The following is a 19,388-nucleotide window of genomic DNA, read 5'->3' on the forward strand; positions in this document are numbered from 1 at the left end:
ATTGCGGGTGATGCATCCACACCAACTTGCTGGCAGCGCTAAGCAAGCTCTGCACAGGTGGCAACGGCAATCTGCAGCTTCCTTGTTGAGAAGAAACAGACCTGGAGCTTCCTGGACTCCGACACCATTGCTCAGTGCACCTGAACCTCTCAGCAGAAGGTCTTTGTACGGCTCCGTTTCACATCATATTTTAAATGGCTGACAGATTAAGAACAGGATTCGGGTTAAGATGAAATGACGGGTTAAGGAGGTTAGGGCAGCAATCGAAGCGAGGCCGTCCGGATCAGACGAAGCTGGAAACAGAAGCCCGTTCTCATTATAACTTCTCATTTAACTAAAACACTGAGCACACTCAGGGTTAGGATGTTAATGGTTGTGCCCTGACCTGCTTCACAGCCGCTAAGAGCTTCAGAGAGAGATACTAGGCAGCACAAATTTTAGTTTCTCAACTCAGGAGGTAAAGCAGGAATTAATGAACTGCCCCAGGACCAGAAGACACGGATCCACATTTACATTCAAGTCCGGTGGCATCAATTGTATCCTAATGAACCATTTGGATCTCAGACCTTGTTGTTGCAAGGAACCAGGGGGTGATACCACAGCCAGCTTTGTCAGAGACATTGCTTTAAAGTAACAGAACCACACAGACTGGTCTGTTGGTGTGAATTCATCCACAGCTTTCGTTGCTTTTGCACAGAAACCCCAATGGGAAGCTCACAGAACCCCTAATCAGTGATAAATTGTCACAATCAGTTCTGAAAATGTCAGCTGTTACCAGTGTTGTAGTACTCGAGTCCGAGTCATTAGCTAAATTTAGAGACTCGTGACTTGACTTGGACTTGAGCACTGATGACTCGAACTTGGACTCGGACTCCTACATTCAGATCATTCTGACTCGGAAATTGAGAAAAAGACTCAACTTTTTTTTATATCATGAGGCTATAATTTTAATATGTCATTAGAATATTATTTGGTGTATGATTTTAATATCTAAATTATTAGTGCAATGTGGTGGAGTGTGGATTTTTTTTATTAGTTTAAAAACATTTAGGCTATGCTTACTTTAGTGCGGAACTTGGACTCAACTTGATCAATAGTGACTCGACTCGGACTTGACTCAAATTTTTTTTTAATGACTTGGACTTGACTCGGACTTGAACACTGGAGACTCGAACCTGGACTCAGACTTGAGGCATAGTGACTTGACTACAACACTGGCTGTTACCCTTGCTGGTATTAAAGCACAAAATCAACATTGAATCTGGGAAAAGTTACTAATTTAATCTCCATCCAGATTATGATTTTCTTAAGCGGTTAGAAAAGGCTTTTCAGAACCAAAGACCAGACATCCTTTCTGCATGTTCCTTTGTTTCATTATATCAAGTATCTGTCTGGATCATCTACACCTACTGCAAATGATAACATTCTTCTCTCTACTGCCTTTTGAGATCTGGAGTACATCGCAGAACCAGGCCTGAATGCACACATCTGCGTAGATCCCGATGACAAAAGCAGTTTGTGATAAAATGTCATAACTTTATACCACAATTATGAGTTTCAAAGACATGACTATAAAACGAAAAGTCAGAATATTGAAGGTCAGAGGCAGGATTAATTTGATTTAATGTGTAATGTGTAAGTGTGCACACCCTTGAACTAATACAACGGACAACCACCTTTTGATTTATTACCACATTCATTCATCTTTGCTTAGAGTCAGTCATCCATCGTCTACACCGGCATAGTTTTGCAGGGCTGCAGGGAGGCTGGTGCCTGTCTCCAGCAGTCTTAGAGGGACAGGTGGAGTACTCCTGAACAAGTCCCCAGTCCATCGCAGCACAACACAGACGACAAACAACCATGCACACACACACACACACACACACACACACACACACACACTCATACCTAAGGGCCATTATAATTAAATAATTAACATGTGGGGGGGGGGGGGGGGGCAAAGGAGTACCTGGTGAGAACCCAGTCATTGCAAATGGAGAACTCTTTCTCTCCCTGGGAATCCTGTTAAAGGGGAGCTTTCCTCTCCACTGTCGCTACATGCATGCTCAGTATGAGGGATTGCTGCAAAGTCAACGACAAAACGCCAGCAACTGTCCACTCTGTCTCTACACTCATCCAGGAGGAGAAAATGCTGCAGATCAACTTCAATTTCCTTAGAGAGGAAACTTTCTGACTAATATGTCTGGATAATTTGATAGAATTGACTTTTTAAAGAGCCTTGAGATGACAGTTCTTTTGAATCAGCGCTATATAAATAAACTAAATTGAATTGGACATGTGAACACCATGCAGAAAGTCTCTGGGCCGGGAATTGAACCCTGAACCTGGACAAAGTAGAGTCCTACTGTAAAAAATCATCAGGTCTAAATTTTCTATTCTTATTGGAAGATGAATCTGTGGTCTTGAGCTTTGTGCTTTTCAAAACACGAGTTTTGGTCCAAAAGTAATAGTTTGGTTCTTTTCGGGCCGTAAGAAATTCTCCAGCAATGTTTTAGGGGACAATCTCCAGAAATTGATTTTTCCTTTGAGGAAAAGGTCTTCTGTAAACTCACTCTTTAGTCCAGACATATGGAAACTGTTTTCACAGATGGAACATAAAAAATAATGTGAGATTATTTTGCTCCCTTGTTCTTACAGATAATAGCAACTTGAGCAAATGCCAGAAAAGGGCAGCTAATTCACTGATGGCAAACTCAGGAAAAATAAAAGCTGAAACTCAATCAAAGTGGTCTAACTTTTCTCTGCTGTCTGAGTCAGGTAAATTTAGCCAACATTTAAGAAATGTACAAGTTATAACTAGTGTAATGCGTCATTCAGTAAAATCTTCACAATCATTATACTTCATAAGTCTAGGCTCAACAAGCTTTCTTTGATATGAGATTATTATAAAGTGTTTTGTGCTTTGCTGTTGGTAAACATAAAATAAATGCTTCCTCGCTGATCATTAGTAAAACATGATCTCCATTCCTTCTTTAAAGGCGCATATTGCAAGTTAGGAAGTTAAATCTTATATATTTTCTTTCTCATACGTGCCCTTATCATAAGATCAGTTTTCCTCGATTTACAGCAGTTGCCTCTATAGATTCCTTTAGTCAGTTCATGAGAGTGATTTAGGTCGAATCCTCTCGTTCACCTGGCTGCTTTGTTGAGTCTCTGCCGTAATCGATGCATTAGTGAGAGAAGACAGGTTAACTTCAATATTTACCTCTTTCTTACCTCATAAGACATCACGCCTCTAAACAAAATGCCTGTGCAGTCACGGCAGAAGATGCTTTTCCTTTTCTCCCGTGCACGTCCACAACACTGGTGTCATTTCAACTTGTCGCCACAGGGGGCAGACGTCTGCAAAAACCCTGAAAATGACACTATGCTCCTTTAAATTCAGTTCAGTTCACGGCACGTTGTCTCAGGACGCTGATCAGTCTGTTCAGACAGATACTGATTGCCCGTTATCTGATCCCAGACCTGCTGGTTCCAATTTTGATCTGTTAATTTGTTTGGTTTTTATAATTGTCTAAAAAGATGCATCTTTGTCACCTAAAGAAAGTCATTCTAATAAGGCCTTGTTGACCTAAGAACATGTTTATGGGTTTGTTCATTATCATAGTCAGGCTGTTATGTTCGTCTCACTCTTGCTGGTCGTTTACCTTCAGCCTTCTCTTTCTTGATTTCTTCATTTTTAAAGTCCTTTTTCAGTCTTTATTCCAGCTTCCTGGGGAAGCATTTGGGACCTAACCTCTATTTTCATGACTCAAAGACTTTTATGCAGTTTTCCCTTTACAAGGATATATGTTAGATTTTGTATACTTGTTTCAAAGGTGGGCATTTACTCCTTTAACTTTGACTTCATCCTGAATCTACTCTGCAGTACACCTAGGCTACAAATCCTTCCCTGCTGTTTATAACCCACAGTCTCTCACACACATTTCCATTGGGAGAAAAAAAGAACATGGAGCGATTCTAGTCTGACTTCTTGTTTCATTTATAGTTGGTTTATGGAAGCCTTTCAAAGCAGCAAAAGCAAACGGTGAATGCAGCTTCTGTGTGAAAGTGGGTTAGCTTTACTATCGGATTAGCGGATGACCTTGGAGCGGATCAATGGTAATAATGTGCGGCATTCTGACCTCATGGTCATAGAGGCTGTGTGTGAAAAGAGAACCTGAATCAGGCAAGAAGACACAGTGAGAGTGGAAATTTAACAAACAGGGACAGAATACAGAGAAAACAGGAAAGATGAGGGAAAGTAAATTGGGAGGAAAGTTCTTCATGATGCGAATACAGTTGCTGAACATGGTTGTGAACATCTGATCCTTTCAGTCCTGATTACTTTACTTGAAGAAGTGTGTCCGGAGCATCAGCTGATTCTGCTGACACGTCACATAAGAGCTTTTGTAGTACAGATAAAGCAAATCAGTCACTTGCTACAGCCACTGTCTGTTTTATCTCATAATCCTCCTGTAAAATGTGATGCTTCTACATCTAAGACCGGAGCCTGAACCGGCTATCTGGCGGCTGAGCTTCGTCTCTCTTTCACGCATTTGACATTTTCACGTTCATACGTGTTGCCCCCGCAGTTTAAGACCTGGCAGAATGCCTGCCGTTAGTCCTGCTAAACCTCAGTGTCTGACTGCTGAGGGAGGCTTTTGCTCTTATGTTATGAGGACAGGGCCGTGTGCAAGAAAAGACAAAAAAACCTTGACATATTTTTTGGGTACAGGCAGTGCCCTTGTTTAAAGTAGGATGTCATTTTGTTAAACCTGAGCCTCAAAAGTTCTTAAAGTTGCTATTCACGACGACAGAGTTGGAAACAGAGACACTAGAAGAGAACATATGTGCTCACCCGCAACTTTATCGGATACCCATGATTTTCTGTTACACAAACAGGAAATCAGCCATTCACATGGCAGCAACTCAAGGCATTCAGGCTACTGTAGATGTGGTGAGGACGACATGCTGGAGGTCAAACTGGACACCAGAGAGGGGGGGGGGGGGGGTAAGGTATTTAGGTGACTTTGAATCTAGCGTGGTCTTTGGTGCGAGGCTAAATGGTCTGAGTATTTCAGACACTAACAACCTGCTGGGATGTTCTCACACAGCCATATTTCAGGTTTACAGAGGATGATCAGAGAAAAGGGAAACTTTCCAGTGAGCAGCAGCTGTGTGGACAAAATGCCTTGCTGATGTCAGAGGTATGAGAAGAACGGACAGACGGATTTAAGTCTGTAGAAAGGCAACAGTAGCTCAGATAACCCTGGTTTAAACCTAAAGTATATAGAACGCCGTTGCACAAGACCAACTGAGGATTAGGGACTACCTGAATGTTTTGGCTGACCATGTCCATCCTTTTATGACCACATTATCCATGTTCTGATGGCTTGAATCAGCAGGATAATGCTCCATCTCACGAAGATCGAGTGATCTCATGTTGGTTTCTTTCATATAATGGGTTCTCTGTACTACGACAAACTCCTCTGTCATTCTCAGTCCAAAGGTCCAACGGCGGAGCGAGAGATTCTCATCATGGACAGACAGGCAAAAGAACTGCAGCAACTGTGTGATGCTAACATGTTAATATGGATGAAAGCACTGATTCTCTCCTGGACCTGTTAACCCTGCGACCTGATCTCAGATGAGAGGAGAATGGATGGATGGATGGATGGATGGATGGATGGATGGATGGATGGATGGATTTTAAGATGCAATGTATTTCACACGCATGCATCACTGCTCCATCAGAATGTGCTACTCTAACACGTTGCATTACCCTAATAATAATATGACTTAATCTCATAGACTATGCAGACGCTCTGTCTGCAATAATCTAGAATTCACTCATGCTTATTGCATCTAAAATAAATTCAATGCGATTGGGTTTATGAGGTCGTTATTGACATTGCATAAAGCACTGATTTTATGTTTAAATATATAAGAAATACCTTTATTGTCCCACTATGGAGAAATTCAGGAATATTCTTTATTTCTTCGTGTTTGGACCCACATAAAACAAATTGTAGGTACACAAACATACAGGCTAAGATAATAAATCTCAGGGCAGTTAAAAATACATACTTATGTATAATCATGGAGAGGATAAATGAGAGAATGTTGCACTCCATCCTTTTTTTATCAGGGATGCACGGATATGCAAATATGGGCTGATATCAACATCCAATACTAACATTACTGTTATAATCAGCAAACATCAGCTGATATTGATGGTAATGCCAATTTATCCTGCATCCCTACTTTTTATTTCAGCCTTTCACATCCATGTCCAGTCAGTGTTGAACCAGATCTGCACTGGTGGCAACATAGTTCAGTGTTGCCCTTCTCGGCGGCGGATGGTTCTGGGTTTTCTGGACAGTCTACTCTGCAGCCAGACCTCTCAGCTTGAAGACTGACGAGCTTAACGAGAACTGTCCCGCAGAACTTCATCCAATCTATCTGCTGCCAGTGTTGAGAGCGCTCTGCGCTGGTGGTCACCCAATTCAGTTGTTTCTTTCTGAGGAGGAGATGATCCTGGCTTTTCCTGACAGTCTTTTTTCTTTAAACTGAACCTTGGAAGCTCTTGATCCAGCACATTTCCCCTGCATTATTCTGAGATGCAGTTTGCTGCATGTTAGGTGACTTTAATGCAAAATGATGACGAATGCAGATTTTTCTCAGAAGATAAAAAAGAAGACAGTTTGTTTTATAGCAATTAGTCTGCTGATTATATTGGTGGAGTGACTCGACATGCTGATACTGACCTGAAGTCAGCTGTTTTTTGTTGTTTTAGTCAAAGGATTGTCAAAATGGATTTTCATTCATATGAAACTTAATACACTAACAACTTATTATACACCTGATTACCTTGCACAATAATCCACATACAGTATGAGGTGGCAAAAGCCGAGCTTTTTAGTCATAGATCATCTTTTAAAAACAGAATCCTGGTTTTAGCAGCGGTGAACTCGGGTTGCAGATGTGAAAAAACGACGGCACAAATCATACCTTCTGCCTCCAGAATAACCCAGCTCTCCACACACTTATAGCCTGGCCTGGCTCTCAGCTCTTTTACACGCGCACACACTGACAGAAACATGTAGCCCAGATTCCTGCAGCGCAGTGCAGCTTCAGGACGAGTGTCCCGGATCAGAACAGCGGGGTATTTCCTTGAGGAACTCCAGGAGAAACCCTGTGAGGTGAAACAGTCACAGGATAACTGCTCGGAGCAAAGTGAAAGGCAAACTGGTTCAAGGAGGACACAGACTGCGTGTGTTCCTGATGTTGCTCAAAGTTTCCCCAACCTTATCCCAACAGGCCAGTAGGCACGGGGGGGTTGGAGGTAAAGGTTGTGTCAGGATCAGAATCCTGCAGCTGGTGGAAACGAGGCTGCCGTCCACGTGCCTGATGTTACAGTAAATCCAGGATTAATTTGTGCATGAGCCGGCTGATGTGCCCTCGTTAGTGCGGTCACATGTGCTGATGTAACGGATGTGTCACTATGCTACCTGTGATCAGTGAAAGCCAGATAAACACACCAGTGACTGACTCACTGTGCTTTGTGGTCGGAGCCTCTCGCTGCAATTCTGTGACCTCGTTTCATCAGCTCGCCTGGAGCGGCAACACACACACACACACACACACACACACACACACACACACACACACACACACACACACACACACACACACACACTGTTTCCATCCAGGCAGAGGACATCGCCTTCTGTTTCGCAGATTTACTGAAACATAAATCTAACTTTAAACTGATCTTGTGTCTTAAGAATCCTCTGATTTTCTTCATCGCGTCCCAAAAAAATAAAAGAAAACAGGCAAATCAGCACGGTGTGTCAACAGATTTATGTCCCCACAACTTGATTGCACGCACAAATGATTAGCGGTGATGCAAACCGGAAGGATCTGTGAGATATGAATCATCCTCCCCATCATCAGCTGCTTGGGAGCGATGGCAGAGATGATAGAGGAGCTTAGAGCGGGAGTCCTGGATTAGATGTTCTCTGCTTTTGCTCTCCTCAGCTGATCTCGCTGTCTCCTCTGTCCCATCTTTGTTTTTCTCGCTCGCCTCTCTTGGCATCGATCTTCCCGCTTGTTCATTTAGTGCTAATCCATGCCCCACTGATCTATTTTAAAAATGTCTAGTGAGTCAGAGAAAACAAACTCATATTTTGCTGAAAAATGGAAGCGTGCAGAAGGCCCAAAGGGCTGTTAATCCATAAAGGAAATAAACACAACTATAAATGCGTGATGAAATAAATCTTAACCAACCACATTTTTATAGATTTGAAAACTTCAGTAGGATTGTGCAAAAAGTTCAAACCACCCTTATTTCTTTATACGTTTAGCCGTTATAAGTTGTTCTTTGGATTTTAGATGCTTTTTTTGTCCCTGTATCTGACAGCCACAGTATATTGTGCCGTATGTTCTTAAAAAATGTTACACGACCTTTTAGCAAAGAGAAACTTTATAATTTCTATTTTGAGGTTTTAAAATAAAAATAAAAAGCAACTTTTGCAATAAGATGGGTATAGTTTTTGTTCCAGTGGGATGTTGATATGCTAATTGTGTAAATAAAAGCACTCAGTTTACAACCTAATGACAGGAGTAGCTGGTAATTTGTTTTTCTGTTGGAAGAATTCAATGGAAATATTCCAGGGAGGAAAAACTGCATTTGTTATTATATCTTATTATATATTAAGCATGAAGTGGTTCTTCGTCATTTGGAAGGTCCAGTTGTGGAAGCTGCAGAGTCACTGGTGGTTCTGGAGGTTGCAGACTCCTTGCATTGACCTCATTGTGAGCTATGGGTTTGTTTTTAGCTGGTTGTTGGGGATACATCAGCCTCTGTTCCAGTATGTTCCTGCAACTGAAATACATTTAAAACAAATCTTGCATCTATCAAAAGTCCTTCTAAGCTTTCAGAAAGCTGGAACATACCCTAACCATGCTGCTGTGTTCCACCTTGTTGTGCTGGTCTTTGTCCAACTGGGGCATCCATTGGTCTAAAGCAGGTTGTAGTTTGCAAACTTGAGGCCGACTGGGTTTGCTGTCGTCTCTATGCTGCAAAGCTCTAAAACTGCTAGTTTGTGCTTCAGTAGAGGATGAAGTAGTGGTTTCCATGAGAGACTCAGTTAAAAACGTGCAGGGTTCAGGAATATGTAGTGGCTCATGAATCTATGATTAATCACAGTAGTTATAAAAATCAAATCAATTTATTATGAATAAATCCAGAGCAAAAGCTCAAGGATGTTTATATTTGTTGCTTTTCTAACTTCTTGCAGACCACTGCATGAGTTGCAGCGCTGGCGCCAGCTTATGCATTCAGTCATTCAAGTAATTATTGACAAATGTTGTCATTAATTGGTTCGTGGCAGTTCTGATGTGCCATGGTGATGGATTGCCATTTAATGTGATTTGTTTGTCTTTATTCATCTGGGAGATGCATTCGTCCAAAGCGACCCACACCTGAAGATATATCAAAGGTTCTGTCAGAGGGGTAGAGGTAGAGAGCAGCATAGAGGCAAGTGCAGTCCAGGATGTAGGGAAGCATAGGGTGGGAGATGTTCTCTGAAGACCTTCTAAAGTTTCTTGAAGATTGATTAGGGCAGCCGTGTTCTGGTCGTGCTCAGTGGGTCATTCCACCATCGTGGAACAACCCATGAAAAGAGTCTGGATTGTAAACCTGCTAAACTAAAGCCGAAAACTGGCATCAGTTCATAGTTTGGGTTAACTGACAAGAATCTTAATGCTGTCTGATTAAAATACCTCTTTGGTAAGAAAATGCAACAACAACAACAACTGCTATTCAGTCTCCTCTTGAGGTTAAATGTTATCTAAGAAACTAATCTAATATATCTATTTATTGATATGCTTGGAAACATTTACACTTGAAAGATAGAAATGCTGCCATGCTCATTCTGCCAACTTCTGCCAGCGTCTGAACTTGACAAACCTAAATTAATTAAAGAAAAAAAAAAGAAAATATGGTTTGTATTTATGCAACAATAAACATATTTAAAGTGCTATGTTTTTTAACCTTTTTATGATTTTCTTGGAAGTGAAAAGTAATATTCAGGGAAGATTTCATTGCATTTTGTTTCTGCAGAATGTAAAAATGTATAATTTCCATAAGTTTTCATTATGTCTTTAATAGAAAATTAGCCCGACCGATCTGCATTTCCTCTAGCTGTGTGGTGCAAAATGTTGCACGGAGCTCCCCCTCCCCCACCTATTTCTGCCAGTTAGCTGGCTGAAAGTTGCTGCCACACTTTTGCAACATTTCTGGTGTTGAAACTAAAGTTGCACCAGGCATCGTTCTTATTTAAGTGACGGTGTTTTAAAAGTACGGCGGATGACCTACGAGCTGCGTGGTTGTTCAGCAGCTGACTGCAGGCGCTACTGGTGCATGTAGCCTGACTAAACAACCAGCTAATGACTGTTATACTCCTAGTGTTACTCTATGAAGTAGGTCAACCATTCTCTACAATAAACATCGTAATGTGCAAAACTTCACGTTTATTTCGCATTTTTTCTGATGTCTGTCAGTCTAAGCAGGATGGAATAAATAGCATAGAAAATGTTAGTTATGTAAAATACATTTGAATGTTAGATCGTTGGTTTTCTGTTTTAAATAAAATAATTATGCCGTACATAAGGGTGTGTAGCTCCTGGGTAACTGGCATTTTTAACTCTGGGTTGTTGTAATGTGAAAGTAACACGTCAGCCTGCAAACAAAGTAAAGAGCAAACAAAGTTTCCAAAATATCTCTGCATGTGTTGAAAGTTTTTGACTTAAAAAAGCTCAGCCATGATGAAGACGGGCTCGTCCTCCTCCCACTAATTTTGCTGTAATGCAGAGGTTGACAGCCTTGTGGACAGCGCTGTAATTATACTGTCTCACAATTAAGCAGGCCGTGATTCGTTCAAGTTAACACCTTTTAGCTCCCATCTTCTTTTCATGCTCTCCCACTGCTTTCCCCTCGCCACATCGCCTCTTTGGATCAAGACTCGCTTCCCATTCTCTTCATCACTTCACAGCCTTTCGTCTTTTTTTCTCCTCCTGCTCTCCATCTGTAGCTCCGTTTTTTTTTATTTTTTTTATTTTTGCTTTTGGACACAAAGCTGGGTTGTGTAATCAAGGCTTTTTTGAAGAGGCTTTGAGGAGGAGAAACAGGTTGTTTCTTTAAAGGAAATTTATGAAACTGGAAGTTATGGAGAAAAAAATATGCTGAAAAAATAAGACGTTTTATAAACTGATCAATGAGACAGAGCATCAATGTTTGCAAAGCATTTTTCTGCAGTTTAAATTTTTTATTATTTCTTTTGGATTCAGTTTGTCCATCTTAAGTCCTTCAGTTTTCACCCCTTTCCTGTGACATCTGGCGTGCCTCAGGGCTCTGTCCCAGGACCCATCCTCTTCATTATTTACGCTCTCCCCCTTGTCAATATTTTCCATTTATTTCCATCGCTATGCAGACGACACCCACCTCTACTTATCCAATTTTCATTCCCTCACCTCCTGCTTGTCTGAAATCACATTGTGATTCACTTAAACTTTTCTAAAAGTTAAAACATAAAACAAAGCTTCATCTTATGGGAACAAAAAGCTGTATTATTAAAACAGGCAGTCTTTCTGTCTCCATTGACGGCTCCATAGTCTCACTTCAGGCTAATCAGGGTGGCATCCTTAGTAGCTCCCTATCTTCTACCTCTCACATTGACAGCATCACCTGCTCTACATTATTTTCATCTATGCAACATTAATCATCTCCGTCCCTCCCTTCCTTCCCCTTCACCCCGCCTCCGTTCTTGTCCGCAGCCTCATCACCTCCCATTTGGTTATTGCAACTCTCTCCTCTTTGGTCTCCCTGAAAAATCCCTTCATAAGCTCCAATCGGTCCAGAACTCAGCTGCTCATATCCAGAACGTCTTCATTTTCGACCCATCAGCCCAGTTCTAGCAGCTCCACTGGCTCCCAGTCAAATTCAGAACCAAATCCAAAATATTTCTGTTTATATTCAAAATCATCCACCCATCATCTTCATGTCGCCGCCGTCTCCTGCTTCCCCAGGTCCTCCTCCATCCGCCTCACTGTTCCCTCTGTTCGCCTCAGCACCACGGGGAGCAGAGCTTTCTCCCGCTCTGCGCTCAAACTCTGGATCTGTCTCCCACCAGGCATCCAGAACGTCGACGCTCTTCCCCTGCTCAAATCCAGACCTAAAGCCCGCCTGTTCATTACTGCTTCTCCCTTGTGATTGCACTGCTCTATGTAACTTTTTGACATTTAGATCGCCTTTTATTGCTGTTTTATGAAAGCTGCTTGCAAAGATGTGTTATTATCTTTATTAAAAATCTAAATACACAAATACATTGTGGCCTTCGGCTCCGTTACGTCTCCCCAACCCGACAGCCGACAGGCCTGCGGTCACATGCGCGGTGGAGGTGAGTTTACTGTGGGTCTGGCACGGAGACGCAGAGAGGAACGAAATCAATCGGCATCGACATGCAACACTGCATCAAGACTGTTGCTGCCCAGAGCGAGCAGGGGAAGAGCGAAGAGCCCTTCTGCAAACTGGAGCGAGGAACAGAAACAGGGAGAATGATGCTGCAATAGAGACAAAAGGTGTGCTTGATGTTATCAGAGAATAAGAAGTGGGCGGGACAAAAGGCAGGTAGTTAAAAAAGGCGAGAGGTTATCAGGGAGGCGCTGCTAGAAGATGAATTAGATCTGAACACCAAGCTGCAAAGCAGAGGATAAGATTCACCAAACCGTGTAAGGTTTGTTTTATTTTACTCTCCTCTTATAAAATATTACTTCAGTTCGCCATCATACTTCAGCTCCGTAGTAACTGTCCGCCCACAACCACTGTGACAGTAATCCGGTTATTTTTTTTATTCCTGCTGTTTCTCTGCCCTTTAGCTCAGGCTTCTGAATTAAAAGGAGAATTTTACCCTAGAAGAAATAATCTAACCCAGATACAGACGATGACTGTTCTGTTATTCATTACCTGAGAATAAAATAATAATAAGAAAACAGTGATGATTATTGTTTTGTATAAAGTTCATATAAAGGCCGAGGAGCTGCTGGGGAAAAATGTGAAGAGGAATCCGCATCCGACCTCGTGTGTCTTACCAAACGGCTCGCTGCAGCGTCTCCCTATTGGACTGGGACGGACAGACGTGATGGGTCTTTCTTAAATGGGTTCATCCTTAAATGTTGAACTGTTTTTTTTTTGTTTGTTTGTTTGTTTTTTAAAATAAAACCTTTATTTGCTTTCTTTTTACTTCCTTTTACTTGAATATAAAGGGTTCAAATAGAAATTCGCTCCCACTTTACTCAAAGTCAAAGGTACAAAAACTCCCACATTAACCTGTCAAGCTCTGTAAAAAGCCTTTTTATTGTAGTACGATAAATATTTTGAGACATTCGTGAGGAAATAATTGTTTTAACAGCATTAAAGGAGTTATTGCCAGCCCTGACAACATGAGTTTGACGTGGAAAAGCTCAACATCTCCACTGTTAAGTACGGTGGTGGATCTGTGATTCTGCAGGCCGGCTCCTCTTCCGCAGGTCCTAGGAATCCTGTTAGATCTCAGGTCCTCTCTGAAATACTCTTACTTGTATTACATTAGTCATTTCTTTGTGTTTCAGGACGGCTCACGCACAGGGTAAATCAGAGGCGGCGGTGGGAGCCGCTCAGAAAGCTCACGAGGAGAGCCGGATGGCAAGGGTCACCGCCAAGCAGTTCTCTCCGTCCTTCCAGCATCCTGGAAATGGTGAGCACACAACCACACAGCATCACCCATGAAAGGCACACATGACTCCTTATGTATAGTGCAATGAAAAGGTTCAAAACTATTTGCACCCCTGCAGATTACTTCTGTTTCTGCCCCCACTAAATGTTTTTTTGTGTGTGTGTCCTGTCTGGCAGTGTAGCGTTAAGAATTGTTGTCTTAATGCCAAAAGGAGCTCAACAGATTTTACTTTCACAAGTGAAGCCTTACTGCTTTCACCTCAGTGCTCCGCTTGATTTATATATGCAAGAAGCTTTATTAGATTTCATGCTGGGACTATTTCATGTTAAATGGACACCGAGACAGGAAGGTAGAAGAGGGAAAAAAAGGAGCGAAACAGATGAGACAAAATGCTAAAAGGGAGAAAAGGTGAAAGAGAAAGATGAGAGGAAAGGGAGAGAACGATATAACATTCTCGGAGTCTGCTTCTACATCTGCAAAAAGAGATATAAAAATAATAGCAGAACCAGCCGATAAAGTATTACAGGTACAAACTTTATTTTTTTTATATATTAAAATGTAGAGCTAGTTTATAGTCTTTCATTCAGCCTGCACAGTGCTTTGTAAAAATATTTGGTCCATTACTGTTTTCTTCAGTTTTTGCTCTCATCTTATAGTTTCAGATCATCAAACTAATTTTAAATCAGAAGAAGATAACCTGAGGAATTCCAAAAAGCAGCTTTCAAATGATGAATTAATTTAATAAGGGACACAGCTACCCAAATCAACCTGGCCCTTTGTGGAAAAGTAATCACCCCCTAAACCCAATAACTGGTTGCAACGGCTGCCATCGAGCATTTCAGGTGACCACAGTCTGTTACATCACCAAGAAGGAGGTTTGGCCCGGCTTTCTCAGCTGAATTGTTTTAACTCAGGCACTTTTGAGGATTTCCAAGCCCGAGGTGCCTCTATAAGGTCATTCCACAGCTGGATCTGGACTTTGACTAGGCCACTCCAAAAACCTTCGCTATATTTTTTCAGGCCATTCAGAGCTGGACTTGCCGGTGTGCTTTGGAGAATTATCTGGGGAAACAATCGAAGCATGAAATTTAAGGAACCGGTGGCTGGAGTTTCTCCTGCAGGATTTCCAGCCAGAGAGCAGAACTCATGTTTTCATCATTTGCAGAAATGTCTTCCTGGAGCTGAAGAAGCAAAGCAGCGGCAGACCATCCAACCACTGTGTTGGACTGTTGGTGCGCTGCTCTTTATTTCTGGGTTAGTGTTACGTAACGGGACACACGCCTTCCAAAATGCTCCCAGTTTCTCTTTCTGCCCAGTCTCCCATGACCTCTGACCTCAACAGAGGCCTGCAGATATGCTGTTATGGGTCCTGCTAGTGGTTTCCAGCTGAAGCTGTGTGCTAACTCTTGATCACTCCTCCATTCCAAAGTTTAGATGCTTTCCTGTGTCTATACGTCTCTCCAGCCTTGTTGACGATGATCTAAGTAGATTATCATCATTAGTTAACTGCTATAATCCATTTTTCTGATAATCTGAAACATTTCAGTGCGAGCAAAAGGCAAAAGAAGAAAACAATTATCCTAAAACCGGCCAAGTGGACTTATCTAACACCACGTGTGCAAACGCTCATGTGAACAAACCAAACACGTGTTGATATGTCATGTGTGCCGGTCGGGGGGGTGGGATGGGGGGGGAGTTGATGCTAAAGGTCAACGACCGCCACCCTCCAGCTTTGCGTTTCCATGTCTGTCGCTCACACCTGTGGAGCCCTGCAGGTAGCCATCGCATAAGGAGCACGCATCATGACACCCCCGCGCCCGCACACACCGTACGGCTCCTACTGTAACGCTGCAGCACAGCACAGCCGCCTTTTTTCCTCTCCTTTTCATCACGCTGCTGAAAAAATGCCGCCTGTTTTTATGTGAGAACATCTGTGCCAACAAGCATCAGCTCTGACATTTAGCAGCATGCTTGTTTGGACTTCCTGGACACCAACTTCCTCATGTAGCCTGGTGGTTGTTTTAGACAGTTTACTGATTTTGAAAAGGAAAATCCCTGTTTGCAAAGTGAGAGTGGATGTAGTCATCTGTATCTGGGAAAATATGGGAAAACAGTGATGTGAGAAGGACTGGATGTTTCTCCATAATGAAGGAAAAGACCAAAGGGAAACTGGTGAGGGAGGCTGAGAAGAGGCCGACGCTGAAGGAGCTGCCGGACTTTCTTTGTACCGAGTTTTAGGTTTAGCGTGCGGTTGGCTACTTTTCCACAAAACCAGGTTGTTTTGGATTTGGCTTTGTCACTTGATAAATGAAAACATCTGTTAAAAACTGCTTTTTGGTGTTTTCTAGTTTTGTCTTTGTCTGATAATCAAGAAACCATCATGTGTCACCATAAAAAAATCTTCAATGACGCCCACACTGGCTCAGGGGGCTCATACTTACACATAACTGCAGACGCAACAAGACATATTCTTTCCTTTTATTTCTTTAAAAATAAAAACAGCTGATTGCACTGGCAAACAACAACACTCCGTGAGGAGCTGCAGCCTGCATATATTAGCAGCTAATGTATACAAGTACAACCTATTTACCATTTTACCATTTAATGGACTCATTTCAAGTAAAAAAAAAATCTGACAAAAGTCTACAAGACTGTGCAATAAATTTAGCTGCAGAATTGTGCAGTTTGCATGAACATCTGACCAGGATGTCTAATGTTTGGAGGATTTAAACTGTAACAGGAAGACAACTGCTAAAAATAAGGCAAAAACGCCTCTTTTTGTTGCTTTCTAAGGCAAGCAATTGGACATGTCAGCATCAGAGACCTCTATGAAGCTTAGCTGAAGACCTCTGCTTTAAGTTCAGTAAAAGTTCAGCATCATATAGTGATACTAAACCAGCAGAGACGGTGCCCTGGATGAAGAATGTGCCACAAGCAGAATGATGAGTTTGTAGTTTATCAGTCAAGTCATACAGATGCAGAGTCTAATGTGCATTAGACTCTGCATCCTCACCCCAGCGGTAGCATCTTGCTTATTGGTTTTACTTCTGTAGTAGTCTGGCCCTGCGTCCCAACACCGTCAGAGAGGCGTATCACCAGAGGAGGAAATGTGTTCTTGTTTTATTGATGTTGGCACAAACCTATTGACAGGTTTACAGCAGTAAAAAGACAGTTATTGTCAACAATTATGGTGCAACCACAAAAAAAAATCACCTCAGATTTTGCCTGATTGTTGAATGTGTCTGGTTTTCTCTGCAGGGATGGAGGTTCAGCGTCCCAAGCGTCAGGTTTCCAGTGAAGTGGAGGGTGAGGGTCTGTCGAGTAGTGCCGGCACTGCGGAGAGCCCAGATCTTTACACGAAAAGTGTCGGATCTGATGACCCCTCCAATGACGCCGCAACACCGGACCTCAGCCCGCCCTCTTCCTCACCTCCGCACACGCCGCCCCAACCCGCCCGGCCGTCGCAGCGCAGCAAGAGCGCCCGTTTCCACCGGCAGGGCGCCGTGGACCACGGGGACAGGGGAAAGGAGGGCGGGGACAGGAGCGAGAAAGGTGGGGAAAGGGTGCACACGGAGATTCAGGTGCTGATGGAAGGAGGCAGCGGGGGAGGCGAGGGAGGCGTAAAAGGGGAGTATCCACGGGCCAACAGCTGGAGCGAGGACAGGCGGAGGGCGATGCTGCCCAAAGGAGGAGGCGGCACCGGTGGCCGAGCTGGGAATCGGACCAACGGACACAAACACAGCTCCTCCAATCACAAATCACGGGAGCACGGCTCGACCAATCACAGACAGGCCAGAGGCGACAGGTGGACGGAGTCGTCCTCGTCCGCCCCCTGGACGTCTGGGCACAGGGGCACGCACGGCCGGGGAGGCCGGCTGCTGGAGCAGGACGAGGAGAAGATCAGCAACTACGAGATAGAGATGAAGCCTTTACAGCCCAGGGACTCCACTACCCACAAGCCCCATGGGCACGGCGAGGAGAGGCACGGGCACACCCACGGAGAGGGGCGCTCGCACGGCACGCCGCGACAGAGGCATAAGAACCGGGATGGGAGGGAGGGGGGCAAGGACTCGACACACAAGGGGGACAGACAGGGGGACAAAATGGAGTCCCGCCCGCTGCGGCGAGACCTCACCCTGTCCCCCCCACTCAAGTCCTCCCCCATCATACCAGAGCGGCAGGACTTCAGCCTCACACAGAACAAAGGAAACTCGGTAAGCCTGAGACGCTCCGCCTCACACGCACGCAACACTTTCTCTGTTCTGGACGTTTGCAGCGTCTGTAGGATCTAAAGTCTGTCATCTGAAGACGTTCTGAAGGTTCCTCTAACCTGGACATCACACACAGCTGACTGACGGCTGACTGACGGCCTGCAGCAGTAGTTAGGGAGCAGGGAGGCCCACCCTGGGCTTTATTCCTGACTCTCTGCCATCTCATTAAGTGGAATTTAATCTATAGGGTGGATATAAAGACGATATAGAAAAGAGCATATCGATAAAATAGAAATCCTAATGATCTATACCGATAATTATTAACAACATATATTTTAAGTGCAGCCCTGGCTTTTTATGCTGTGCTCTCTGACCTCTTTGAAGGGGGCGGAGCTTGGTTCCTGGGTCTGCGTTTCAATTCAATTCAATTCAATTTTATTTATATAGCGCCAAATCATGAAACATGTCATCTCAAGGCACTTTACAAAGTCAAGTTCAATCATATTATACAGATTGGGTCAGATTATACACATTGTTCAGAAATGTTCTATATAAGGAAACCAGTTGATTGCATCAAAGTCCCGACAAGCAGCATTCACTCCTGGGGAAGCGTAGAGCCACAGGAAGAGTCATCTGCATCGTACATGGCTTTGCTGCAATCCCTCATACTGAGCAAGCATGAAGCGACAGTGGGAAGAAAAACCACCCATTAACGGGAAAAAAAAACCTCCGGCAGAACCGGGCTCAGTATGAACGGTCATCTGCCTCGACCCACTGGGGTTACAGAAGACAGAACAGAGACACAACAAGAGAAACAAAAAAGCACAGAAGCACACATTGATCTAGTAATCTGTTCTACATTAGATGGTAGTAGCGGGTGAGCCGTATTCTCTGAATGATGTCACAGTTAACAGAACGCCAGACCAGGTGTACCTACTATGAAGAAAAAAGAGAGAGAACAGAAAGTTAAAGCAGAAATGACAACACATAATGCATAATTGAAGAACAGTAGAACTCAATAGAGTGAGAAAATTAGATCCTGATATACTCCAGTAGCCTAAGCCTATAGCAGTAAAACTATAAAGGTAGCTGAGAGTAACATGAGCCACTAGTTATAATTTTTGTCAAAAAGAAAAGTTTTAAGCCTAGTCTTAAAAGTAGACAGGGTGTCTGCCTCACGGACCAAAACTGGGAGTTGGTTCCACAGGAGAGGAGCCTGATAGCTAAAGGATCTGCCTCCCATTCTACTTTTAGAGACTCTAGGAACCACCAGCAGACCTGCAGTCTGAGAGCGAAGTGCTCTGTTAGGAACATACGGGGTAATCAGAGCTCTGATATATGATGGAGCTTGATTATTAAGGGCTTTATAAGTTAGAAGGAGAATTTTAAATTCTATTCT

General features: G+C 43.2%; 1 protein-coding gene across 1 annotated transcript in view; it reads left to right on the top strand.

Moving 5' to 3' along the window:
• Positions 1-19,388, top strand: part of jph3 (junctophilin 3) — a 65,357-nt gene that overhangs the window by 29,895 nt on the left and 16,074 nt on the right. The window contains exons 4-5 of the mRNA XM_012862950.3: positions 13,675-13,799; positions 17,037-17,992. Coding sequence (XP_012718404.2) covers positions 13,675-13,799; positions 17,037-17,992 — 1,081 coding nt within the window. The remainder of the gene's footprint in view (positions 1-13,674; positions 13,800-17,036; positions 17,993-19,388) is intronic.

Source organism: Fundulus heteroclitus, chromosome 2 (genome assembly GCF_011125445.2).
Source record: "Fundulus heteroclitus isolate FHET01 chromosome 2, MU-UCD_Fhet_4.1, whole genome shotgun sequence".
Classification (NCBI taxonomy): Eukaryota; Metazoa; Chordata; class Actinopteri; order Cyprinodontiformes; family Fundulidae; genus Fundulus; species Fundulus heteroclitus.